Source organism: Cyphellophora attinorum (assembly GCF_001299255.1).
Source record: "Cyphellophora attinorum strain CBS 131958 chromosome Unknown Contig7, whole genome shotgun sequence".
Taxonomy (NCBI): Eukaryota; Fungi; Ascomycota; class Eurotiomycetes; order Chaetothyriales; family Cyphellophoraceae; genus Cyphellophora; species Cyphellophora attinorum.
The window spans coordinates 1,097,681-1,122,734 of record NW_017253235.1 but is presented as its reverse complement, the minus strand read 5'-3'; the positions used below and the strand labels follow the sequence as shown (position 1 = coordinate 1,122,734).

The 25,054-nt window shown below is 52.5% G+C and overlaps 8 protein-coding genes across 8 annotated transcripts; 5 read left to right on the top strand and 3 right to left on the bottom strand.

Moving 5' to 3' along the window:
- Positions 1-1,448: 1,448 nt before the first annotated feature.
- On the bottom strand, positions 1,449-3,377 carry AB675_9894 (putative lipase C16A3.12c; the record flags this gene model as incomplete). Its single annotated transcript, XM_018150468.1, has 2 exons — positions 1,449-3,291; positions 3,343-3,377. The coding sequence occupies 2 exons, from the start codon at positions 3,375-3,377 to the stop codon at positions 1,449-1,451; spliced, it is 1,878 nt and encodes a 625-aa protein (XP_018002222.1).
- A 545-nt stretch (positions 3,378-3,922) lies between these two features.
- Positions 3,923-6,020, bottom strand: AB675_9893 (ATP-dependent DNA helicase II subunit 1; the record flags this gene model as incomplete). Its single annotated transcript, XM_018150467.1, has 2 exons — positions 3,923-4,413; positions 4,460-6,020. The coding sequence occupies 2 exons, from the start codon at positions 6,018-6,020 to the stop codon at positions 3,923-3,925; spliced, it is 2,052 nt and encodes a 683-aa protein (XP_018002495.1).
- Positions 6,021-6,550: 530 nt separating this feature from the next.
- On the top strand, positions 6,551-7,741 carry AB675_9892 (Ferrochelatase, mitochondrial; the record flags this gene model as incomplete). Its single annotated transcript, XM_018150466.1, has 1 exon — positions 6,551-7,741. The coding sequence occupies one exon, from the start codon at positions 6,551-6,553 to the stop codon at positions 7,739-7,741; it is 1,191 nt and encodes a 396-aa protein (XP_018002550.1).
- A 517-nt stretch (positions 7,742-8,258) lies between these two features.
- AB675_9891 (uncharacterized protein) lies at positions 8,259-10,067 on the top strand (the record flags this gene model as incomplete). Its single annotated transcript, XM_018150465.1, has 2 exons — positions 8,259-9,954; positions 10,006-10,067. 2 exons carry the CDS (start codon positions 8,259-8,261, stop codon positions 10,065-10,067), a joined length of 1,758 nt encoding a protein of 585 aa, XP_018002384.1.
- A 451-nt stretch (positions 10,068-10,518) lies between these two features.
- Positions 10,519-13,626, top strand: AB675_9890 (uncharacterized protein; the record flags this gene model as incomplete). The annotated part of the gene is made up of 1 exon (XM_018150464.1): positions 10,519-13,626. One exon carries the CDS (start codon positions 10,519-10,521, stop codon positions 13,624-13,626), a length of 3,108 nt encoding a protein of 1,035 aa, XP_018002442.1.
- Positions 13,627-15,137: 1,511 nt separating this feature from the next.
- On the bottom strand, positions 15,138-15,920 carry AB675_9888 (Esterase LovG; the record flags this gene model as incomplete). The annotated part of the gene is made up of 1 exon (XM_018150462.1): positions 15,138-15,920. One exon carries the CDS (start codon positions 15,918-15,920, stop codon positions 15,138-15,140), a length of 783 nt encoding a protein of 260 aa, XP_018002406.1.
- A 691-nt stretch (positions 15,921-16,611) lies between these two features.
- Positions 16,612-19,245, top strand: AB675_9887 (uncharacterized protein; the record flags this gene model as incomplete). The annotated part of the gene is made up of 1 exon (XM_018150461.1): positions 16,612-19,245. The coding sequence occupies one exon, from the start codon at positions 16,612-16,614 to the stop codon at positions 19,243-19,245; it is 2,634 nt and encodes an 877-aa protein (XP_018002432.1).
- Positions 19,246-22,948: 3,703 nt separating this feature from the next.
- Positions 22,949-24,370, top strand: AB675_9886 (Cell wall integrity protein scw1; the record flags this gene model as incomplete). Its single annotated transcript, XM_018150460.1, has 1 exon — positions 22,949-24,370. The coding sequence occupies one exon, from the start codon at positions 22,949-22,951 to the stop codon at positions 24,368-24,370; it is 1,422 nt and encodes a 473-aa protein (XP_018002218.1).
- Positions 24,371-25,054: the final 684 nt, after the last annotated feature.

Genomic DNA, 25,054 nt, shown 5'->3' with positions numbered 1-25,054 from the left:
GGTTCATAGACCGTTCGTATATAGCTCTGATAGTCTGAATACTGCACTGACACTGCTACCGCCCTCCCTGCCGCCCTTCCACCGTCACCCCGTGACATCTTATAGAAGATAAGCTTGCTCTTAAACCTATAATTAATAGCAGCCTATATATAGATCTTCTCATTAATATTATCTAGCTCCTTAGTAGTGAGATCTACCAGATTAGGTAGAGGTTTAGTACTAGGTGCTAAGGGGATAATTTCCTTATTAATTTTAGCTAGATCTTAAGAATTAGGGATCTCTAGCTTACTCTCCTTAATATAGTGGTTATAAAGCATATTCTAAGGCTTACTATAAGTGCTGTTAATATTATAGTGTATCTAGTGAACCTTGTAGTTAGGGCCTTTATCTAGATGCTTCTTATTTAAGTACTAGATCTAGAGAAAGCTCTATATTAAGTAGTACTAGTACTCAAGATCACACACTTTCAGGTGTAGATTTTGATATAACTTGTTAATGCCCTGCTTAATAATAGGCATATATATATCCTACTTAAGTAGCTCTAGTGCATCTTTTATATGTTGAAGTTATTTAGGTAGATATTAAGACTAGCTATGGCTAGTAGATCTATCTATAGAGTGATCTTTACTAACTTTAACTTATTAAGTAGCTAGTCTATTACATTAATATCAGTATTAAAGAGTAGCCACTTCCTTCCTTATGTCTCTACTAGGTCCTTCTTACTACTAGAGACTTGTATATATTAAGAAGTCTGAGAATTATAGCTGTAATAGTGGTCCAATTAAGTCTAGATGGGCCACTCTGGCTAAAAGAACCAGAAGGCATTACTGATCTAAATCAAGTGCTAATTCTCCTTGTCTATATAGTGCTCGTTAATATAGCGGCTAAGAAGCTATATATAATCCTCTAAATAAGCCCTAGTGTCTATAGAAGTAGGTCTTATAGCGTAAAGGTCATCAGCAGTAACATCAAGAATAGATCCATGATGCTCTGCCGCACCCGGCACTAGTGATTCGTCATGTATATGAAAGCCTTTGAATTTCCGCATGATTTGACCACCTACGTGTTGAGCATGACGAGAGCAGCAGATTGACCTACATGGCGAGTTTATACGATGAGAAATGGCTACATAGGTGGCTTGTGAACACAGGGGTCTGGAGGGGGGAATGGTCTAAGCGAGTAAACAAACAGACGGCAATGACACTTATTTCCGGAGCAACTTGCCGTCCTCGCTGACCCTAACGCCCCGAGAACGATCTGCGTATATCTCAACTTACAACGTAAGATGCAACTCGTATATCGAATAGAGCGGGTTGGAGGCGGAATGATCCATTTGGTCAGATACCCGTGTGTAAATTGTATCATGCAGATCGCTCTATGCTATATACACCTAATGCTCTACACTCATGTGTACAATCGACGATTACATGGTTCCTACATGAAAGCGATCAAGAAGACAAGTCAGGGTTGACCGTAGCCACCACACTAGGACGCGCTGTGCCAACAGATATGCCCTTAGACCCAAACTTCGGATGGACAAGCGGAGAAGCGCTGCTAGAACCTGACACAGATCTTCTGTCGCCACCCTGAGAGCTCGGTGGACGTATCGTCTTCTCAGCAATATCCAGATCTGAATTGCTCTCCCCAGTCTTATCAACCGCACCAGCACCGGATCCATTGGCAGAAGCGGAAAGCTGCTCCGCCGAAGCCTGGCCATTCACTTCTACCACAGGTCGCTTTTCAGACCATGGCAGAGCCACCATCGAGGCGTTAGCTGGAGACCGCGTCGTATACGGTCGTTCTCTTTGTCGTTGAGCGAAGCTCTTAATCACCGGGCTCGTCTGATCGAGGTCGGAATACGACGCTTCATCTTCCGACCACCCTACACTGCCGCTGCCTTGCCTTCGGTGGTAGTGAGCTGTGTTGGTCAAAGTCAATGCGAGGCTGCGAGGCGTCCCGGCATTCTCTCTTTCGACCGCGAAATGCCTCAATGCTTCAAACACATGAGGGAAGACCAGCTTGTCCACTTCTTGCGCCCAAAGGAAATCCAGATGCTCAAAATGCGGGATCTCGAACGCCATGGTATGCTTCGGAAGTTCCTTCAGCATGACCCTTATGTCCACCAGAGAATCACTGCCACCGTAGACCAGTACGATCGGTGTCTTGATGTTACGTGTGGGGAATTTAGCTACTTTGTAGTATCGTGAGCTGGATCCGATGCTCATAGCATTTGATGAGTCGTCGTCGTACATCTGGAAAGATTTATTCCTGATAATCTGAAACCAGTGCACGACCGACTTTGTGCTTGTGAAGCTGTACAAGTGTGGGTAAGCTGCCAGCTTCTGATGGGCTGAAATGTTCTTGCTGTACCACGCAAACAGGAAGCCTAGTGACATATCGATAAGTCGGACGAAGATTGGGGGATATAGAATTGACTGCCACATCGTCGCCGACGAGAGGATAGATTTTCTGCCAAACGTGAGGAAAAGGACATCGGGGCTCGATTTGACAAGGGAATCGACGATGCCGTTGTTCAGTCCAGCTGGCGACATTGCAGGAGCGAGGGCGATAAAGAGATTGACCTTGTCGTTCATACCCGGATGAATGGAGAGTGTAGCAAATGCTTGTGCCGTACCCTGACTGAAGCCGATGTAGGACAGTGTGGGCTGGGAAGTTGTTTGTAGAATATAGTCTATGGTGTCTGGAATATCGTGGAAGGCAAACTCGTCCATGGAAAAGTTCCAGAATCTAGGTGAGGTAGGTGAGCAATGCACTGATTTCTTGCTGTATTTGTTTCCTCTGTTGTTCCCGAGCCAGACATCGTAGCCCTGATTGACTAAAGCAAAAGGCAGACATCGTTCCTCCTCGGTGAGACACACCCAGACTTCACTGTTCATTAACAGTCCATGATGAAGGTACACGACTGGTTTGCTCGTAGAACCTGGGCCAGCGTTGGTGCGAGCATGGTCGTAGTCTTCGCCTTTCGCAAATGGCAGACGGTGGACACCCAGCAGATATCCGTCGCCGGTCTGAACTATGTGCTCCTCAGCATAGTAGCCGAATAGCGCACATAGCTCGGTGAAGTCTGAGCATGTCGCAACGGAGTGTGAGATCGTCTTATTCTGCGCACGTGCTTGCTTTGATTTGGTTGAGGATAGGCTGTTGAAGAGTCTTCTGGACGTGTTGTAACATAAGCGAATAATGGGCTGCGGCAGCCCGAGTGTGATCACTCGTATAAAGGCTTCAAAGGCGACTAAGATGAGAGATCCGAGGAGGGCCAGGTACTCCCGCCTGCAGGCATGGTTAGATATGTCTCCCAGGGATCACCTGGGTGGAACTCACCAGAAGAGCCGTCCTATAAATGGGACCCTCGCCATGCTATCGCTGCCGTTATGATCCAGTGAAGGTTCCTACAGGCCACTCTTCCAGCGATCCAGCCATTGAGAGAGACTTGTGCGTTGCTGGACAGATAGCTCGTGCTGTGTAGCATCAGAGTTGAGGGCACCAGTTTTCCGGTCGCGGGCATGTGCAAATCGCGGCGATGACGCAGGAACCGCGTTAGCGGCGATTGCTTGATCACGTGCGGCCAAGCAATTCGGATCGTTCAAAGCAATTTTGAACATCGGACTCTTCCTTTCTTTCTTACCATATGAACAACGCAAATTTATAACGTTCCTTCTAAAAGCATTCCTACGAGGTCGCCCTAGGTGGTCCATGAAGTACGGAAATCGTCTATCGGAATGGAGATCAAATTCAATATTAGGCCGATTATGGGTGCAGTGCCAGCCTGTGGCTCTCAAGATGCTCGTGGTTGGGACTGCAATGATTGGCCGAACACTTCGTTCTTATGAAATACATTTTGATGGCGCCGGATTGTCTCTATGCGCTCACGTTACGGTCTGGGTATCATTGCTATCATAACTCATTTCGACTCGAACCATTGCTCAATCCTCTCCACGAGATCAGCTTTCTTGCCAGCGACTGGGAGTCCTTTGGCTGTACAGAACTCCTTCAGTTGCGCCACTGTCAACGAGTTCAACTTCTGCTTTTCGAACAGATTTCGCATCTGTCCCTCGTCAAGTCTCTGGCTAGAGTCAGTCTTGACTTTCTTAGCCTCGCCAACGCGGCTACCCCCATTCTGACCAGGCATAGCCCGCTTGCTGCCCGTCGCAACTGCTTCGGGGTTGTCTGCGGTAAATTGGTTGTACTCGGTCTCCAGTGCTCGGCCCCAGGCTATTGCTTCATTGCCGATGCGCTTGTCGATCTGCTTGTACTTTGGAAGGGTCTTGTCTTCGGGCTTGGACGGGACGTCTTCGTCCAATGCCAATGCCTGGAGGATACGGTAGTGCCATTGTAGACTGGGATTCGCGTATTTGGTTGGGTCGTACGTGCCCTTTGGTAGGTTCAATTGCTCTGTGCATATGTCAGTGTGTTCCAGGCACGAGGACGCTGCTCTTACGGATCATGGGTCTCATAGCATCAACAAGTGAGTCTGATGCCACTGGAGGTGTACGCAAGGTGGGGGGATTCTGCCTTATGTCATCCGCGAAAGGTAGAGGTATGAGGTGCAGTCCTTGCGGGGTGCCCGTCACCGAAGTGCTGGCAAGGTTCTTCTCTCCAGCCTCTGTAGACGTGGGTACCATGGCGGCCATCACAGGAGTCGCATTGCGACGTGGAACAAACCAGCAGAGTCCAAACAGCTGGCTGTTGAATAACTTCTGGTATAGAGCACTGTACACTTTGGTGCTTCCCGTATAGGCTTCTTCAGAAGGGTACAAGAATGTCGAATTTTTGGTGTTTGCCCACAACGGAAGCTTCTGCATTGGCTTGAAGCCAATGATTCGGATGATTGGGTCCCCGAAGTCACGTAGCTTCTTCATCTCCTCCTCTGTGAACGTAATCTTCTCGCCGCCGAAAGCGAACGCCTTTCTGATGTCCGCCTTTTGGACCTCATGCGACAATTTCGACCCAGTCACAGTCTCTTGCGTGATCTCCAAAGCTCGTTTGCCAACCACAATCTCGGGAACTTCGCCTTGCAGGTGGATGTAACAACTTCGTGCCGGTTGCTGATGTTTGTACAGAAGATAGCCCTTGACCGAGATGCGCAAGCCGGGACCGATTTCCAGCGGCACTGACGAGAACAGTGCTCGTTTAGGAGTGATTTTGGATGCGATGCTAGACAGAAGAGATTGCAGCAATCCGATGCCGTCGCTCGTGCCGTCAGACTTCAATGTTGAGGTGTCCGCGTTCGCGACCGAGACAGGGTTGTGCACAACGGCATCTGGATCGTCTGGCAGGGTGTTGTAGACAACGTCGTCGTAGAAGAGCTTCCGGTCAAATTCTCGCGTTGAGTTTGATATGGGGAACAGCTCGATCGTGACGCCAAGATCGTACAGGTCTTTTGCACGAACTGTCGCTTGGGAGCGATGTGCTTTGTTGTCAGCATGAGGATCGTCGTTGTTCGTGACTAGGAACAATCGTCGGGATGCGAAATTTGCTGCTTTCTGCTGGAAGATCTGGTTGGCACAAAAGAGGACGGTATCCATGCGAACCGTCTCGCTTGTAGGCTTCACTACGTCCAGCTGTTCTGGATTCCCATCCTCCACAAGCTGCTTCAGAGCCTTGACATCCTCAGCTTCCGGAACATCGAGATCGACCAGCAAGTAGCAATGGGGATATGACCACCCACCACTTGTCGCTGCATCTTCGTTGTAGAACTTCGACGCCTCTGTGCCATAGAGTAAGACGCCGATGAGGTCCTTCGGTGAAGCAATGATCCGTTGTTGCATGAGATGGTAAGCAGCTTTTAGAGCAGCCATCAATGGCGAGCTTGCGTCGCCTTTCTGTCCAGCTGTACTGGATGGCTTCTGCAGCATTGAAGGGCTGACCTCAATAGCAAACAGCACGGCATCCTTGACAGCTTTAAATCCAGTCTCGTCGATGTCTTCGTCATCCTCCTCATCTTGTTGCTGACGCACCCCGTCTGGCTCTTTTGGACGATGTGCTAGACTCTCGGCCATTGTTGTGATCCTGGGTCTCAGATGGGAACCTAGAAGCTGGTGTCGCTACCTCGCCGCATTTGCCATGCTATACAAAAACGTCGGACAAGGCAATCGCGTTCGTGTATCAGGCGTCAACGCGTGGTCACCTGACGAGTGTGGGGAGGCCTCCGAGCTACCCTAATTCTGCGCACAAGTGAAGCGAGAAATTCGATGTATCATGGCTATCTCAATAGGTAGTCTTGGAGACAGCCTCTGGATGAGTCAAACTGAATGCTGATTCGTGCTCGGCCTCTTCGAGCGGAATGATTTCATGCGGTCATCGGTTACTCCATGGAGTCTGCAAATCTGACTGAATATATTCGGCTCACTACGTAGACTTCAACCACACCGCGAGTCGTAAAGACATCCGCTAACTATGGCTCGGTGATTGAAAGCTCTATCATCTTACCTGTGCAACGAGAATGTGGCTCCCACGCCTGGCCCTGCGTCCGGCGCAGCTCACCTCTAGCAGCGTGTTGCGGAGCGTTAACGGCAATGCTCTGCGCACAATGGCCACAGCAGTGGCGCCGCCAGTCACACAGAACTCAGCAGGATCTCAAGGGCCAACAGCAATGGTCTTCATGAACATGGGCGGCCCGTCGACGACCGATGAAGTCGGTGACTTCCTAAGCAGACTTTTCGCGGATGGGGATCTCATACCACTTGGAAGATTGCAACCCTATCTTGGACCCCTGATCTCAGCGAGGCGCACCCCGAAGATACAGAAACAGTACGCAGACATCGGCGGCGGTTCCCCTATTCGCAAGTGGTCGGAACATCAGTGCGAAGAGATGTGCAAAATATTGGACCAAACGAACCCAGAGACGGCGCCGCACAAGCCATACGTGATGTTTCGTTACGCAAATCCGCTCACCGAAGACGTCTATACGAAAATGCTCAAGGATGGCTTTGGACAAGGCAAGGGAGGTCGAGCAGTTGCATTTACACAATACCCTCAGTACTCTTGCTCAACTACGGGCAGTTCGCTGAACGAACTGTGGAAGTGGAGGACGCGGCTGGAAGGCAAGCGGGCCACAGGCGAGGAGCAGACCGAGGGAACGATCAGTTGGAGCGTGATCGATCGTTGGCCGACTCATCCAGGTCTCGTCGAAGCTTTCGCGCGAAACATCGAGGCGAGGCTTGCGGAGTACCCAGAGAATGAGAGAAAGGACGCAGTCATCCTCTTCTCAGCCCACAGCCTCCCAATGAGTGTGGTCAACCGAGGCGATCCATATCCTGCCGAAGTTGCCGCTACAGTCTACGCCGTCATGAACAGATTGAACTTCTCGAACCCTTACAGGCTGTGTTGGCAATCGCAAGTCGGCCCATCGGCTTGGCTAGGCGCTCAAACCAGCGACACAGTGAAGCACTACGTCGAAAGAGGCCAGACCAACCTTGTCCTTGTCCCTATCGCGTTCACGAGCGACCATATCGAGACACTGTACGAGATCGATCTCGAGGTCATGCACGAAGACGCGAAGGGCCATCCCGGCGTGAAACGGGCTGAGAGCCTCAACGGCAGTCCGGTCTTCATTAAGGCTCTTGCTGATATTGCGGGAGCCCATCTCCGCAGTGGTGACAGCTGTTCGAAGCAAATGGGTCTGAGATGTCAAGGATGCAAAAGCGAGCGGTGTTTAGAATCGAAAAAGTTCTTTGCGGGACAGTCCAGCTTACCAGGCTTACTGCCTGCCATCAGATAGACCTGGGCTAGACTTTACAACATGTACAATAGCGGAGAAGATGCCTCCCTCGGATCTTTCTCACTTCTCAGTACAACTCAAACAACTGTGCTGCCTAGGAAGCCTCAATGCAAAGGTCTATCTACCAGGCTGCTTATAAACCCAAGCGAGTTTTGTCCCGGCTCCCCGGCGCCCGGGAAGGGTTTCCGCTCCAGTGTTGGTCCTTAATTCGACCGACCACATCCATGACTTTAGGCTTTCCGCGTCTCGTGGGTCGTTTAACCTGATCCAAGAATGAAGATAGAGAACGGCTTCAGTTGTGCAGCCGTCAATGTCAATTACGTCAAGATAATGGTATAACATCTTCAGCAGCCCATTTCATATTTCCTTTTGTTGCAGATTCGTAGACTACCACTGTCCCTTCTTCTTTGCGCAACTCGTCTGCCGGCTTGCATCCTCCACGGTCGAGTGGTGCACTCCCCGCAAGTCCCCGGAAACCCCTTCTAACGCTGCCGCCAGCTCGAGCCGAGTCCGCGAGATGAATCAAGAGGACGCGTTCGCCGAGGAGGCGCAAGAGGAGATCATGGTCCGAACGGGCACTCAGCAATCCGACGAGGATTCAAAATCACAAGTGCGGGCGAGCACGACAGAAGCCGATGACGAGCAAGATGAGAGTAGTCCTCTTATCCCGGATCGGAGTACGCGACCACAACGCGCACCTCTAGCACGAGCCAACGACAGCTATTATCGTGCCATAAATGAGCCATGGACTGGTTCACATGGCGCCGGGTCGCTGCCGTGGTGGAAGCGACCATCGATATATTGGTTGCTGCCCGGATTTTTCCCTTTTTGCATAGCCTTTGGCGGGTTGATAGTACCAAAGCAATATCTCATACTGGATCTGATCTGTAGAGACTATCTGGCCGATCAAGCAAGTCAGGATCCCAACTTCAGTTTCACGCCGGTCATACTCGGTGGCAATAACCCTCAGTGTCGCGACCCGGAAGTGCAGTCTTTGGTTGCCAAATTCAACCTTTACGCCAACCTGTTGTCCGGATTGTTTGCAGCTATTGTTGCTCCTCAGCTAGGTGCTCTTTCAGATCGTCATGGACGAAAGACGGTTATGCTAGCAGTCTCCTTCGGTGGATTTGTGATGGAGATTGTGACCATCCTTGTGGGGACGTATCCGGACTCGATCTCAGTGTATTGGATTCTGCTTGGTAACCTCATTGACGGACTATGTGGCTCTTTCACGACAGGTATGGCCCTGTCGTTCGCCTATGCCGCGGATTGTACACCACCAGAGCAGCGGAACAAAGCCTTCGGCTTCTTCCACGGCACACTATTCACAGGTGTAGCATTTGGGCCTCTGATTTCCGGCGCTCTCATGAAGGCAACGGGTACTGTTATGGTAGCCTTCTACTTGGCACTTGGTTGTCATGTGTATTTTATCCTTTTCTTGAGCGCACTGGTACCTGAATCTTTGTCCAAAGAAAGACAGATGCTGGCAAGGGAAAAGCATCACCTCGCCAAGTCCAAGACTGCGAAACAAAGTTGGTGGACTTCCTTGCGAGCATGGAATCTGTTCGAGCCTCTGTGGGTTCTGCGACCCCGTGGCCCAGGATCGAGTCCAGCACTCCGACGGAATCTTTTCCTGATTGCAGGCATCGACACGTTGATGTTTGGAGTCGCGATGGGTACGATCAACATAATTCTGATCTATGCTCAATATCGGTTCGGCTGGGACGAAGTTGCTGCGAGTCTGTACGTCTCCGCAGTGAACGTGTGCAGAGTGCTTGCATTGGTAGTGTTGCTGCCATTGCTCATTAAGTGGTTCAGGAAGCAAGGCAACCAAGAGCAAGGACATCGAGGTGCAGACCTGCTGGATATCAACATCATCCGGACTTCGCTGGTGTTTGATCTCATTGGCTATCTGGGATATGCATTGACACCGAATGGTGCCATTATGGTGATTGCAGGCCTCATTGCCTCTGTCGGTGGAATTGGCTCTCCCACGCTACAGTCGTCACTCACGAAGCATGTTCCGGCCGATCTGACCGGCCAGGTTCTTGGTGCTTCTGCGCTGCTACACGCGCTGGCCCGTGTTGTGGCTCCTACGATTTTCAATCTACTTTACAGCAAGACTGTGAAGATATATGCCGGTATTGTCTTTTGCTGCCTGTCGTTTGTATTTGTGGTTGCCAATGTGATGAGTTGGTTTCTTAAGCCAGGAGGTAAGTCTCATTCCCAGTCCAGGCTCTCTTCAACCGCTAACGCCTTCGCAGTCTACTTCAAGGAAGTATCAGACTACTCGGATGAGACAGAAGAGGCCGAACATCACATGTAGTAGGTTTGTGGAGATTTACGATTCTGCAATAAGTAGCATGTTAACAATACTAAGAAATGCTCGTTGTGCCTAAGGGACGTCGAGGCTTGAGGTCTCGTTTATTGGCTCCTTGTCGTGCCTAAAGCACGTTGAGCCTCGAGCTTCAATGTTTGCCGTTGCCGTAGGCAGAACCCTGGGCATTGAATGGCCTTGAAATGGCCTTGCGTGAGAGGGGACCCGTCACTGGGTGTTCGCAGATGTTCGCTGTGCGCCGCCGTACCATATCCCGAGACTGTGTTCGACTTCTACGCAATAGAATACATGTAGCCATACTATCGTGCAAGAGATGCGCTTTAACGAGTAATATCCTGCTCAGGCCGCTGTAAAGGTGCAGCACATTGCAGTCTCGCCCTCCTGTGCACCACACAAATGTCCAATCCGGGACACGTCTAAGCCATGGACACCCAACATCATGGCGCCGGTCCCCTCGCGAAATGCTCTACGAGCACTGCGGGCTCTAGCCTTCTCAACGCCGACCCTCGTTGCCGGCGCAGTCGGTAGCGCATGCTGCGCTGCAGGCGTTTACTGTGAAGCAAGGAGCCGGGTCAGGCTGGCAGAGAAAATAATTGCCACCAAACGCACGCTTCGATCGATATCGGATGGTCGTGGCAATGCACGTGTTGCACGCATGTTCGAGGCTGCCGAGCAGGGAAACGACTTCCTGCTCGACTCAGGCCCCGCGCGAAGGCGGCGGCGAGGTCGTCGCCATGCATCTACCGTTGCGCAGCTAAGAGACGAAGAGGACATCGATTCACTTCAGGAGAAATTAGCCGCCATTCCAGCGCAAGTGAAAGCTGCCAGGCGGAGACGGAAGTTGACTGAGAGCATGAGCATGAGTGCCGTGAGCGACGCTGTGGATGGCGCTTCGAGTCCGCCGTCCGACGCAGGCCTGGTCATAAGGAGATACGAGCTTCTTGAGAAGCCTCTGAAGGATCGAGATCGAAACGCGCGGTTTGTGCGGACGACTGATACAAGAAGTGTACCCATCGAGGAAAAGGGCCCCATTTTCAAGAATATGCACCCGACGCGGTCGAGCATGAAACGACCAACGCAACTACTGCGCTCAATTGACGTTGCATCGCTGGTAGATCCAGAGGCAGGTGGTCGACCTTCGAAGTTGGGAGGCATTGATCGAATATTACAAGCATCCTTGATGCAACACAAATCCTCGGACTTCACTGTGCATCACCGAGATCCGCAAAAGATCGCTGCATCCGAAGAGCATGCCGGTCCAGATGCACAAGAAAATTTTGAGGACCTCACCGAAAGGGCAGCGGAGCATCGATCGTTGCAAAGCGACATGCTTGCCCTTCCAGATTCAGACATTTCATCTTCGGTGCCGGGAGTGGGCTCGCTCGATACTGACCTTGACACCTACGTCTCGCCGCTCTTCCCAGCATCGAGCACTACCGAGCGACCCAAAACTGGAACAGCGTCAGTTGTGCCGTATTCACTCAAGAGACCCCAGCCTGTTGATACCGAAAGACCCCGACCTTCAGATATAGGTAAGCTTCTCGCACCGGAGCTCACCTCACCTGCCGCTTCTCCCGCAGATCCATCTACCGATCACGAGATGTGGCACGATGTCCGGCGCGCACCGCAGGCGAAAGACCAGGAACTTACAACCACTTGGGACGGTTCAAACCCAAGCGATGCGCAGTTCAATGCAGTAGTTGAAAAGCGCCTCGCATCAGAGACTGCCCTCGGTCTACAGCAAGCCGAGGAATTCTTCCATAGATATTACTTGCCTGCAAAGCACGGCATATTGCCCGCGGCCGCCACCCAGCTCATTCACCGATTTCTAGCAGCCGAGCCCACACGTCGTCAAGCGTTTCGCATCTTCGGCCATGTTCCGGCAGCGAAGAGAAGCACCGAGTTCCAGAGTTTCATTTGCGCAAGACGAGTCATGCAATACATGCTAAAGTTCTGCATGAATGGGACTGCGCCTTCAGTCTGGATAACAGAGTATTATAAAATAGCCGACATTGTAAAGGGTGCAGGACTTCCTCTACATGGCAGATCTGTTGAGACCTTGCTGCGAGCGCTATGCTCTTCTGGGCAACCCGTCGAAGCAGAGGCTATCTATGAGGACATGGTCGCTAACTACGGGATGGCGAGGGCATTACAGTCCGATCGAGTAGTTGCCATCGGATATGCGATGCAGCATGATTGGACTTCCGTGAACCGAATCATGGCGAGGCTGCAAGAAGATGGAGTACCGAGAAGCCGCCCTAGCGGCTACTCGATCACATTTCAAAAGCTGTTTCGCGTCCACCTCCGCAATCACAGTCTGGACGCCAGCTACGAGTACCTGATCAATGCTATGGGATATTGGAAGCTTGTGCCCAATAATGTCATCTCATCGATCCTCATCACGGCTTGCATCAGAGCACGGAGATATGAGCATATTCAAGAGTGGCTTGAAACCGTCCGTCAGATGTGGCCTCGCCTTGCTTCAGTCACGAACTTCCAGTTATTCGCCTACCAAGTCAGTCGGGCGTGGGCAGAAACCGGAGCCAGCTGCATGGACATTCGAAGTACGTGCCAAGCTCTGGCCCACAGCAGCCTCAGAGACCCGTTCTCAAAATCTTTCCGCTCCATGGCGAGGGAGGCGATGTGTTCTGCTCTTCACCGTGCCTACAAAGGAGCATTCGAAGGACTTGTACCTATTCAGCAACTCGAGCCTGACCGCTTTGACCAAGCCATGGATCGTGTGACAGCGTCATTACGGGACTTTGATCGGCAAGGTAGCCTCGATGATTCTCGACGTACTGCTCTCGAATATCTGGAGCTGGAGCTTGGCGCAGCTCAAGACTTTCAAAGGATTATGCGTGGGCACGGTTCTTCGCTATCAACTGCGAGGATTCAGGCCATCCAGAATCCCAGCGAAGATAAGTCCAGCTATGCTCTGCAGGACTCCAGCGCGCTCCTGCAAGACATCAAGAGCGAGGGACGCCTCACCTATGGTAGACATAAAATTGCCTTCGTCGCCGAACGATACGCTGAAAACTTTGCTGCGGGTCGTGCACCGCCACATGGCATTCTCAAAGCTGTCGTGGAAGAGATGGTACTTGTGGACGAGCTAGTCGAAGCTGTCAAATTGATCCGCAGTGTTCACAGCAGTCGCTATATCACAGGACGGAACGGTGCGTTCTTCGATGGATCTGTATACACCACGTGGCTTGAGCTATGCGTGACAGTGGGCTCATATCTCGAAAGCACAGTGGCCATGTGGGCACTTCTCGATGCCAGTCGCAGCGTCACAATCACAGCTGAGCACATGATCCTGGTCACAAACTGCAGTTCAAGTCTGTATCAACCAGCAACGAAGCATCACTCTAATGTTGTGGAAGCTAAGAAGGAGATGGATTATCTACACAGACGACTGGCACGTGTGCGGTGGATGCAACGTGGAACCAGGTCACGAGAGCCCGGCGATCGAGCCATAGACCTGGTCTTATCGACGCGTGGCAGTCGTGGCAGCAACAAGTCAAGAACAAGGTGCATTGGCTGTAGATGAGCTGTGCACAAGGGATTAGGTTAGAAGAGAAGCATTGCTTAGCGCTTGAAGCTTTTAGACAACCTCAACGTCCAACATATGCAGTCAACTACTGCTCGGATCTCTAGAAATGTATGACTAGCACTGCATCTGCTTCTTTACTATGCATTACATGCTGTGCGCGATGACATAGATCTATCCCGGCTACGTGCCTTGCAGACATGCAGTGGTATAAACCGGGACTTTCCGGCGCCCGATCCTCGGAATTAGGATGGACGGTGCGGCCGCTTTGCGCCCGCTTCAATGCGACAGGTGGTTGCGGAGCTCACGCATGGACACCCAAGGCTGGAATACTAGGGATTCGGCTTTAAATATACTTCTTCTGATCACAGAACTACTGAGTCAAATACCTACTGGCAATTTCATCACCTCGCAATCGATATAAAGTCGTGATACGCGGCAGTCCGAGGTCGATTTGCTCTGCTGTATTCTACCTGGCTGCGACTGGTCAAGCTGCTGAAGCCGAGCACTCAGATTTCACAACACACAATCGCAGCGGCGTCTTGTTCTGCGAAGGCAGACTGCTGGGCAAAGTTGAATGTTTCTCTGTCTCCGGGAGGCGAGAGGTCTTCCAAAATGGCAGACTTACCTGCGCAGACGCTCGCAGGCAAGGTTGCAATTATCACAGGTAAGAGTCATATGAGGACGATCGACCATCACACATACTAACATGGGTGGATTGAAGGATCTGCTCGAGGTATAGGATCAGAAATGGCGCTAGATATGGCGAAGCGTGGTGCGAATGTGAGTGCACCCGCCCACGCGAACTCAGCAAGTATCTGAACTTTTGGCTAAGGTCACAATCACCTTCACATCCGACTCGTCTCAGTCAATCGCCGAGGAACTGGCCGCCAGAATCAAAGCTCTTCCCAATGACAGCTCGGCCACTTGCGTGCGAGCCAACATGGCTGATCCAGCGGCGCCAGATGCTATTGTGAAGGCGACCACAGATGCATTTGGACCACACATTGACGTTTTGGTGAACAATGCAGCCGTCCAGGTCACTCGCGATTTGGTGGACATCACGCGCGGAGACTACGACAAGACGTACGACGCGAACGTCAGAGGCGTCATCTTCCTCACGCAAGCAGTCCTTCCGCATCTAAGGGCGCCAGCGAGGATAATTAACATCTCGAGTGTGGGTGGAAGGGCAGGCTTCGCCAGCTTGTCCCTGTACGGATCGAGCAAAGGCGCTCTGGAAGCTCTGACGAGGTCTTGGGCTCGTGAGCTGGGGAAGGACGGCACCACTGTGAACTCGGTAGCACCTGGTCCTGTTCAGTCGGATATGCTGGACTCGATTCCGCCTTCAATCGTCAAGGCTCAGAAGGAGAGCACTCCTGTTGAGCAGCGTGTCGGGACGCCGAAGGAAATTGCTGATGTAGTGAGTTGGCTGGCTAGTGGCGAGAGCAGCTGGGTGTCTGGCCAATGCCTCAATGTCAGCGGCGGCTGGACCATGTACTGAGGATCGAGATCTAGTATTTTTGTCCTTGCGCAACACCATAGCTGCCACCGCCGGCGTACCATGCAGCCAGTATCAGGTCACAGAGGTCTTTCGCCTCAACATCAGTCAGTGGCATATGATGGCCCCCCTTGAAGTCCATGTCGAAGCAAACGTCGCCTTCGCAAGCCGCTCTCATTTGCTCGCAGCCACTCTTCACGTGATCATCTATACCCCAGGCATGCACCGTGGGTACTTCTTTTAGCAGCGCATAGTCTGCTGGATCGACCGTCTCACTCAATGCAATCGGAGGATACGGCCCTCCGACCATGACACCGAATTTGAGATTCCATTTCCTTGCCTCCACCGCCCCTCGATGTTCCCGCTCCCATAACTTCTGTCTCAGCAACAGTCCACCCACCAGCCTCGCGCCTTGACTGAACCCAATGACACCAACAACGCGCTGCCACCCAGCGTCACCAGCCTCGCGCCTCACTGCCGCATCCAATGACTCGTCCACGAGATCTATCTCGTCGCTAGGAGTAGATTCTGTGTCTCCCTCGCCGAGCTTCCACTTACGCGTCACCCACCTATAGAACGGTGCGCAGCTTTCAAAGACCGGGAGCATACCATGTCCGGGATCTCCTTCATGTGGCGCAATTGCAAAGACAAATTTGAATTGAGACCCCAAGGTCCAAATCAGCCGGCGGCATTGGATTTTAAATACCGTAGCTGTTGAGCCGCCGCCGTGAAGGCAGAGGATTATGGGTCGTGAATCATCTTCATCGTTGGCAGGACCTGATGCCGTACTTGCCATGATTGCTGATTTGACCGACGCGCGCAATTGTCCTCCAGATTATAACAACTTGAAGCCCGTCCACCGAGATTGTCGAGTGCTGAAGGTGCCAAAGAAGGTCCAACCTGAGAGCTTGAACGAAGCAGGCAGTAGACACGAGCACTGGGCGTTTTTCGTGATCAGGTCTGTGTGCTGCCTGCTGTATATTTACAAGTCCAGGGGGCGCTGGATGCCTATCGTGCGGTCGCTGTCCAAGTCGGTGGATTTGAGATGAGCCTCACTTGAGCGTCAAACATCAGGAAAGACGTATCGAGACATCCTATTCATGGAGGACGTCGTAGAACTTTCCAGGTTGACAGGCGGCTAGGTGAGGCTCGATGGTTTAGGGGCCTCCCGGGCGCCGAAGATCCCTGCAGCTTACACAACGGCATGCTCCAACTTCGTGCAGATGACGCACTCCCCAAGCAACCTTGACTTGCAGCGACCACTGTACTTTCATTATGTGGACGTGAAAGGCAACCATCAATTGCATTGTCTTCTTGATATTCATCTAGTACATATTCTCGCCCTGGAGCCCGCCTGAAGCATATGATCAGCCTGAAACAGCATCACTTCCCCCCTAATGCTCTGATGCCCAGGACTCGCCGCTCCTGTTCCAATGCAGCCGCACTACGACCTGACCTCTCAGACCCTCCAACAAAACGCCGCTAGGATGTCGGCACCTCTGAACAATGAGATCAGTCAAGTGGTGGAGATGCTCGGCATCACCCAGGCTCAAGCGACGACGCTCCTCCGGAACAATAACAACGATGTCAGCCGCTCGATAGACGCATATTTCAACGATGCAGTAGGGAGCCTTACAGAGACCAACTTGGCGGCGCATAATACCTGGGAGCAGCAGGATAATATTCCGTTCGATGGCGACGATGATGCTCGGTCTACTGGCGCTATGCCGGCGCTGAGCCGGCCACCCAGTAGGGCTGAACAGAGTGGTGGTGGTGGGGGGCACGTGAATCCGATCGATTTGACGCAAGCCCACGCGCAGGCGACGACGCAGGCAAACGCCGGGACTACTCAAGAGCAAGACGAGGAGGCACAATTACAGGAGGCGATGAGATTGTCGTTGGCGGAGGCACAGGAGAGCGGTGTGACAAGTACAGATCCTACAGGAAACGCCAAAGGCGATCGATATTTCGGACCTGCGACGCGGAACGAATACGATGCAAGCCAATGGCAGATGGTGGCAGTTGCTTCATCTCGAGAGATCGTGGATCACCCTCCGCCTTCGAAGAGACGTCGCATGAATGGCCAACCTGCATTTCTGAGGCCCTCCAATGACAAGAGCTATCTGGCGGCCCTGCTTACGATCTATCATGCGATACCCATGGCAAGAGAAGCACTACTGTTTCCTTCAATGCAAGTTGCAAGCTACGGCTACGATCCAAGCTGGTGGTCTGGAACCTCAGACGCGAACAGCAGATCGATATCCATGCAGACCGACGAAAACCACGACGTTGACCGTACCAAAGCGCTAGCAGAAGTGCAGTGTCTGATGGCTTTTCTCGATAACACACAGCGAGCTTACGGCAGTGTGGATGCTCTGCAAGACCTAGCGTTTATGCGGAAGCACCAACGGACCGCTAGCACGGCTTTCTCCGTCTTCCTCGAGGCATGGCAAGATGCAGCACGCTCTCAGCAACCGAACGAATCTCTTGCAGGGATTTTTCACTCCGAGGCCAAGAGAGTCTCGGAAATGGACAACGAGCAGACCAGGGGAATGGTTTGTATAGAGCCACAAATCTATGTACGGCCCAATCAGACACTGGTCAATCTCCTCGACACCACTGTGTGGGATGACACCGATGGTCAACCGCTGGAGGACGTATATATCTCACACTTGGGTGACGTCTTTACAATTAGGATATGGGGAGACGCCAACCTCTGCGCCGAGGGACTGCAGCTCACCGCGCCAGCGACCTGGTACCCCGACCGCTACATGGCAGCTCTCCGCGAGCAGACACGGCAGATGCGCGCCGAGGTTCAGAAGATCCGAGCGCAGATGTATGAGATCACGAACCAACAGAGACGCCTCGAATCTTTCATCGGCTCGAATAGAAGACCAGTCCGCATAAGGGAGGTGCTTGAGGCCGCTGCGAAGGCCGCGCCTACTATTTTGAACGACAGATACGCAGAGCATCAGCCGAACGAGGAGCTGAATGCCGCCAATGTCGCAGCCATAGAAGGGCAGATACGCGCAGTGCTCGCTCGTATCGAGGAGAAGCTCGCCGGTCTGGAATCAAAGAAGAATTCCCTGCAGAAAGAGATTGACGTGCTTGAGCTTCAGTACACGGGCCCGGGAGACGATCCGAGCCAGCCGCCCAATCTGAACTACATGTTGACGGGAGTTGCGACAAAGCCAGAGGTCATCTATGTCCGACAGCGTAGTCATGATTTGCTGGGTCTGGAAGATGACGATGCAACGCGCAAACGTGATGAGTGGCAGTGGTGGCGCATAGCTTGGTCGCCTTCTTCGAGCCAGAAGGCTCCATCCATCGGCCCGGTGTCTCAACCTCAAGCCCAAGTTCCAGCGACGGACGAGCACAACCAGGGTAGCGCTCTCCCTGACCTACCATACACCATAGCTGAAGTCTCTGAGTCGGACGCTATCGAAGCTGTCCGCACGGAATACCACACTGCAGTATTGGTCTACGCCAGCGAAAAAGCATTGGGATTTCAGGGTCGTACCCTCCCCACGGCACTAAGGCAAATGATAGAGCAGGACAATATTAGCTTCGGCCAAGATATCCGGTCGGAAATGGAACCAGAAACGCAAGCACCGCACGGCACCGCTAACATCATGGATGACGTACCTGATCTTGTCGATAACACTGGCACATCTTCAGACACACCCACTGGGAGGTCTCCAGACGGATTTGGCGCGGCAGAACGCAAGTTCTCAGCGATGTCTATCGGCACGTCCTCTTATCGTGACGAGCACGGGCAGCCCTCACCAAAGCGACCAAAGAGCTCGCATGAGAGCGATGGGACCGCCGGCGTGGTATATGAGGACAACACTGGTTCACCGCCTTCATATGATGACAGCGTCCTCCCTACGGAAGAAAATCAAGCTCAGCAGCGGTATCAGTACCGGAACAAGATCGGGGAATACGCCGACTCGTTGTCGAAGATGTACGGTGACACCGCGGAGGAGTTGTCGAGGATGCATGGCAATCCGGCGGGCGGCGGAAGTGGACCTGGAGCCGGCTCTGGCAGCCAGATAAACAGTATCGAGCAACAAAAAGGTGAAAGTGTGCATATTGAACGATCGGATAGTCCGCCGCGGTGAGAGGCCAGCGGTGGAGATCCGACTCGGGGATTCGATGAATTTGAATGGGAGAAAGCGCTCGCGACAGGAGTGAATTGGCTGACAGCGGCCTACTGATGGTGCTCCCATTCGTTATTTGAAGATCTTGCAGTGAGCTCGAGTTGAGGCTTGTCAGGGATAGCACTAATAGAGACTGCGTCCCAGTCCACGATGCGCTGGTGTCGCAGAGGCCTCCCCGGCAGGATCTCAAATAACAAAGATGACCTCTGTCCCTGCTGAAAGCCGCCGTGGCGATGCCTGTCAGGTATTTTGCGATTGAGCCTCCGAGTCATCCCAGGTCCACCCAGTTGATCTGCAGAACGACGCTAGACCTTCAGTGCCCTCTCTGGCTGCTACTGCAACCGATCTTGACCTTGACGTCGTAACGGTGGGACGGTGCGCGTTCGATAGCTTAACCTAACGTCTTCCGGAGCTGGAGTCTGCGGTAGCGATATTGAGAATGTGCATTTCGATAGGATCAGCGCTCGGATGCTGAGGCGATGAGTTCGCGATCGAGTGACACAGCCTTTGTGGAAAAGCTGTATCAGCCATGGCTTGGTGTGCGTGCGCTGATATTATCAGTCTGCCAGCGTGCCCGCCGGCCTGCTCTTATGGATGTTCCAAGCGGCGGTGTGATACTGCCAGGAGATCCCTATGCCGCAGTCAATAGTACGCTCTATGGGTCTCGGGCTGGCTTCTATCGCCTCAATCGTCAGTTCCGACCTCTCAGTCAGACAGGATATCAGGTCCCTCGAGAGTCCAGCGGCAGTGGTAATAAGCATTCACGGCACCGCGAATGTATCGCGAGGACAGATTGTTCGCGACACAGACACAAGCACGACAATGGCCGGAAGTCTTCAGAGGGCAACTCAGAAGTGTTTCAAGATCTGTGTTAGACAAGAGCCAAAGGCGTAGATTGTGCCCCAGATATTCCCGCCAATGCCTATTCAGTACCTCAATCTTTCCGAGGCTTCACAGACGAAAAACCTAGGGACCATGCTGTGTAACCCAAGAACCCTGTTCGTCAGGTTGGTAATTCCGGTCTCATCTTGCAAGCTCCTGTGTCAGGCATGGGTCGATGTTCAGTAGCCGCGCTGTACAGATGGGACGCAGGAATGGTGTGTTACACGGCAGCAAGCAGCTAGAAGGGACGGTCCTTAGCGGTGGGCGCCGAAAGCCACCTCTCCATCGCCAACCTGCTAGCCTGAGGGGTACCTGTGCTGGTTGCAGGTTCGGCGAGGATTGACAGAAGTGATGGTATGTAAGAAGGAAGCGGCGGTACTAGGCTTGTCGTTAATGGAGAGACGGTCTGCCGTCCATGAGGTCGCTTTTAAGGCCGTTACATGTCACGGACGTTGGTTGGCCGCCTTGTTCGCGTTAAGCCAGTGCCCCACTACTGAATACCGCTTCAGGTCCTTGTGAACAACTTTCAGTGAATGACTGTTAGTCGAAGGGTGCTAAGACAGGTGTGCCCGGTATCGATGTCTTGGGAGCCGGCTCAGACAGGGCTGCGTGTGAATGGCCATGGCTCTGCCGCACTCCGGCACGATTCAAGGCCCTTCTTGCAATCATGCCGATGCATGCCCGTATCAGACTGCTGTCTATCGTCCGTGGCCCGGCATGAATGTTGGGAGGTTTGGAAATGGGGGCTGTTGGGCTAGCTTGCAGGCCCTCGACCACTGAACGTTGGTTCCATGTCTACGGGAACGTGAAAGATGACAAGCCGATCTGCCAACGCCGCCAGATGGAAGTCGGTGTGCTGATCTTCACCTGTAGGGGCATGGAAAAAGGACTTGGATGTCCTTTCTATCGGCACGGGGAAGAAGCACCCCTCTGGTTTTCGCCTGTCAGCGGCTATTCCATCCACTGTAAACGATCTTTGAGTGGTCCGACGAACGTCGCCGCAGCCGGTTGTGCAGTTAAGATCCTTGTTGCAGATACCCACCTGAATCATGGTAGGGCCACTGGGTTTGAGGCTACTGCACGCTTAAGCCTGGGGATGTGTCCCGAACACCTTGACTGGAGCAATCAGAGACGGAGCTGGACCGGGGTTAAAATATCACGAAGTGAAGAGTTGCACATCTATTTCGATAACGAAGTGACTGAGATAGCGAGGATAGGTGAGGGGCAACATTGTTCAGAGATAATGGAGAGGAAAGCGCGACAACGATAGTGAACGCAATATAAAATTGAAGGCACTTCCGGTCGCAGGCGCGACGTCTGCCACAGTATGCTTCTGTACGGTATCTGAATTCCGTGTCACTGCATTTGCATCTCGGTAGCTGTCAAACAAGGCCAGTCTATTGTTCTCTCGAATCGCGCCTCTTCGTCCCCTGTGCTCGCTATCTTCGGCAATGCTGTGTACGAGCGCGCAATCCTGGTCCTGAAGAGTATGGCACCCGATCGCACGCGACTTTGGTCGCGACGATCATCATTTTGTACTCTTGTACCACATTCCGTGCATCTCGCATCGTTTTGATCAAGATTCGAGAGGCGGTCAGCGCGGTGATGGATCTGGCCTGGATATCGTCGAATTCTGTACGTCGAGGAAGCTTAACGGGCCTGACTATCCAAGCACAGACACTGGCGGCGACTTCTGCTGCAAGCCACACTGCTGAACCCTCTGTTGAGCACTCGTTTCGACTCCATCTGGCACGAACCTCCCCATGTCTAGCGTTAAGGCTAGTTCCCGGTAGTGTTGGGTTATCGTCCTCTATCGACTTCGGACTGGGTACGCACACGCCGCCAGATTATTCCGTTTCCTTATGCTTTCCACTTTCTCGAGTCGATGCGCGCACACCCACTGAACTGCTTGTTCTTTCGACAGGTCTCGAGTCTAATCGCAGTTTCTTCATCAATAATCAAGCTGGCGGACATCCAGTCGCGAGCGACCCCTCCTCCAGACAATCCCCTCCCTGATCGCTCATTCGTTCTGAGTAAATCTGCCATTCTATCAACCACACCAGAAGGAATCTATCTCTCTTCTTAGACTTCCGCCCTTGCTGCGCACGTCCCCAGGATCAACTTCTACTCGTTCCAGAACCCCATCGTTCTTGTTCTTCACCATCTCTTCCGAATCGCAGAGATCGTCGCAATAGTCGACGCGCTAGCTACCTACGTGCGCGTGCTGCGACTCTACTATAAGCAACTTTCGCAACCATCTCGGGCGGGTAATCATTGTTCACCAGGTGCTTGATATCCCAGCAAGGCGCGCATTCAGCACCCACGGTCTACTCGGAACTACAACGACAAGGTCCAGCACAGTGTTTCCGTCCAACGCCAATTTGTCTCAATTATTGTAAATCTGCCACGTTCGGACTACAAATACATCCGAGGATCGCATTGACCACATCTGTACGCCACCGACGTTGCATCGCAGAGCGTTTGCTGGGGCGGGACTACCAGTCTGTCGCATCAGACTTCGGGACTGTTGGTCGGTTTTGCGCCGAACACGCGGGCTAGACAAAGCTGCCATCGAATGCGTCTGGGTCACGAACTTATCACGACAAGTGCGCCGTCTTAGGCCGTCAACAAGTACGCCGATTAGGATTTTCCGGCATTGGCGTTGGAGTTGTAGGGAGATTGGTCGTGGAAGCCGCAAAGCATGACTGCAGTCGCTGCATTTCGTCACCAGGTTCGAACAGACCAGGTGTTTTCAATGAATTCAAATCTCAACCAGGCCGCCATGGTCGACAGGCGAATGTCCAGCGCCAACGAGAGCAAGATGTCCCCTACAACCCTATTGTTGCGCAAGTTACCGAAGAGCACTACTCCGGAGTCACTGAGGACGATGCTTTTGTTTGCAAAAGATCTGAAGGATGCAGACCTCGTGCCGAACGAGCTTGACGAGGACGTCGGCTTCGCGACAGCCGTTGCCCGCTTCACGTCTATCAACAGTGCCGCGGAGGCCCGTGCGATGCTTGATGGCAAGCCGAACACCGCAGGACAAGGCAACATGATCGTCAATGTCATCTCTGGACCAGCCTTGAGCGCACTCGGCAGGAGGAACACCTTAGATCCTCAGTCGGCGCGTAAGATGACTCAAACGGTCTCTCCTGCTCCCAGTCATCCATCAAAGCCATCCAGGTTCAACGGCACATTCCAAGCCATGGATAAAACATCCCCTCCTGCCGTTGGATCTCCACCGCAGCCTTCTGACAACATGCACAGCATTTTTGCACCCAGTTCCCCGAATGCGACTATGAAGGATCGAAGGATGACTGGCAAGCTGATGATTGGCGAAGAGGGCGGCGACGAAGATACCGGCGATCTGATCAAAGATCCCCTTGCCTACATAAATAGCCAGCCAGTACCCCGACAGCGAGGTCCGCAACCGCCAACTGCCGCTTTCGGAGCGCTCTCCCTGAACACAGACATGCACAATGGCTTGAATGGCCCTCGAATGACTTCGCCACAATCTGCGCACCCATATCAAAATCATGGTGCTTTCAGTCCAGCTGGCGGTCCTCGATCTGCGTATCCAGGTCCAACGTTCTTACGACACAATTACCCGCCCGTCAATCCAGCCGATCAAAATCCGCCGTGTAACACTCTTTACGTTGGCAACCTACCGATCGATACCTCCGAGGACGAACTTAAGGCACTCTTTTCCAAGCAAAGAGGTTACAAGAGACTCTGTTTCCGAACAAAGCAGAATGGCCCAATGTGTTTCGTGGAGTTTGAGGATATCTCATTTGCTACGAAGGCATTGAACGAGCTGTATGGTGTGCAATTACATAACAGCGTCAAAGGCGGCATCCGCCTGAGCTTTTCGAAGAATCCTCTGGGAGTTCGAGCTGGCCAGCCCGGTAGCAACAATCCACATTCAACTATGAGTGGCGCAGGTTCAATGGGCATTTCTTCGCCTACAGGGATGACGCCGCCTGGATTCTCGTCCGTGAACGGCCCACCCCCAGGCCTTGGTATGCCGATGGCAATGAGCAATGGCTCGACAATGCCGGCACCCATAGGAAGCCCGCCGATCACTGGACCTTTCATGCACCAGGGCGCTGGTACTGCTAGTCCACGCAGCGTGCAGATGCCATCAGGCTCTGGGCTACCTCATTTGGGCAGCACCATGTATCCGGACTATATGATGGGTCGATGAGCGATTCGACCGTTGCTCGCTGGCGCTTTCGCTTTCGACCAGTAAATCGATTGCGAAGCGCTAGTACTCGCGCCTCGATATCACACAGCTTAGTCGCAGCTGTACTTTGTGGGTAGATGCCATAGCACCCTTGGCACGATCTCTCGAGCGTCCCTGCTACACTCAGGCAGGATCCATATCATGCAGCATTTTGGCGCAAATGGATAGCGACAGTACTCACACTACTGGAGTTCAGCCTGCGACATATTCATTGAAGGTTACTGATCAGGATTTGCATTCGTTCTTTGGTCTCTATCTCTTTTCGATTCCCCAATTGCGTACATACTGAACGGTCTGGTTTGGGGTGGCTCTCGATATCCTCGTCGGGGCCACGGGATATGACACTGGAAGACGGCACCGCGCTGCGCAAGCACTGGATTTTCTGCTTCATCTTTCTAGGTTGATTGGAGGAACTGGAGGAGTAAAGGAGGCAAAGCAAGCGTGACATCGTTCTCTCTATTGCATTGCACGTTATTTGCGACATTCCTTTGGTATGGGGCATAGCACGATATGAAATGCATTCTGTTCCTTGTTCAGTGGGCGGTCAGAGACTCCCCAGCTGGTAGTTATGGCCCAGGTAGATTGCATGAAACCTCAACGAGCATTCGCGAACTCTTCTTGTAGATTCTTCAGACATTCGAGAAC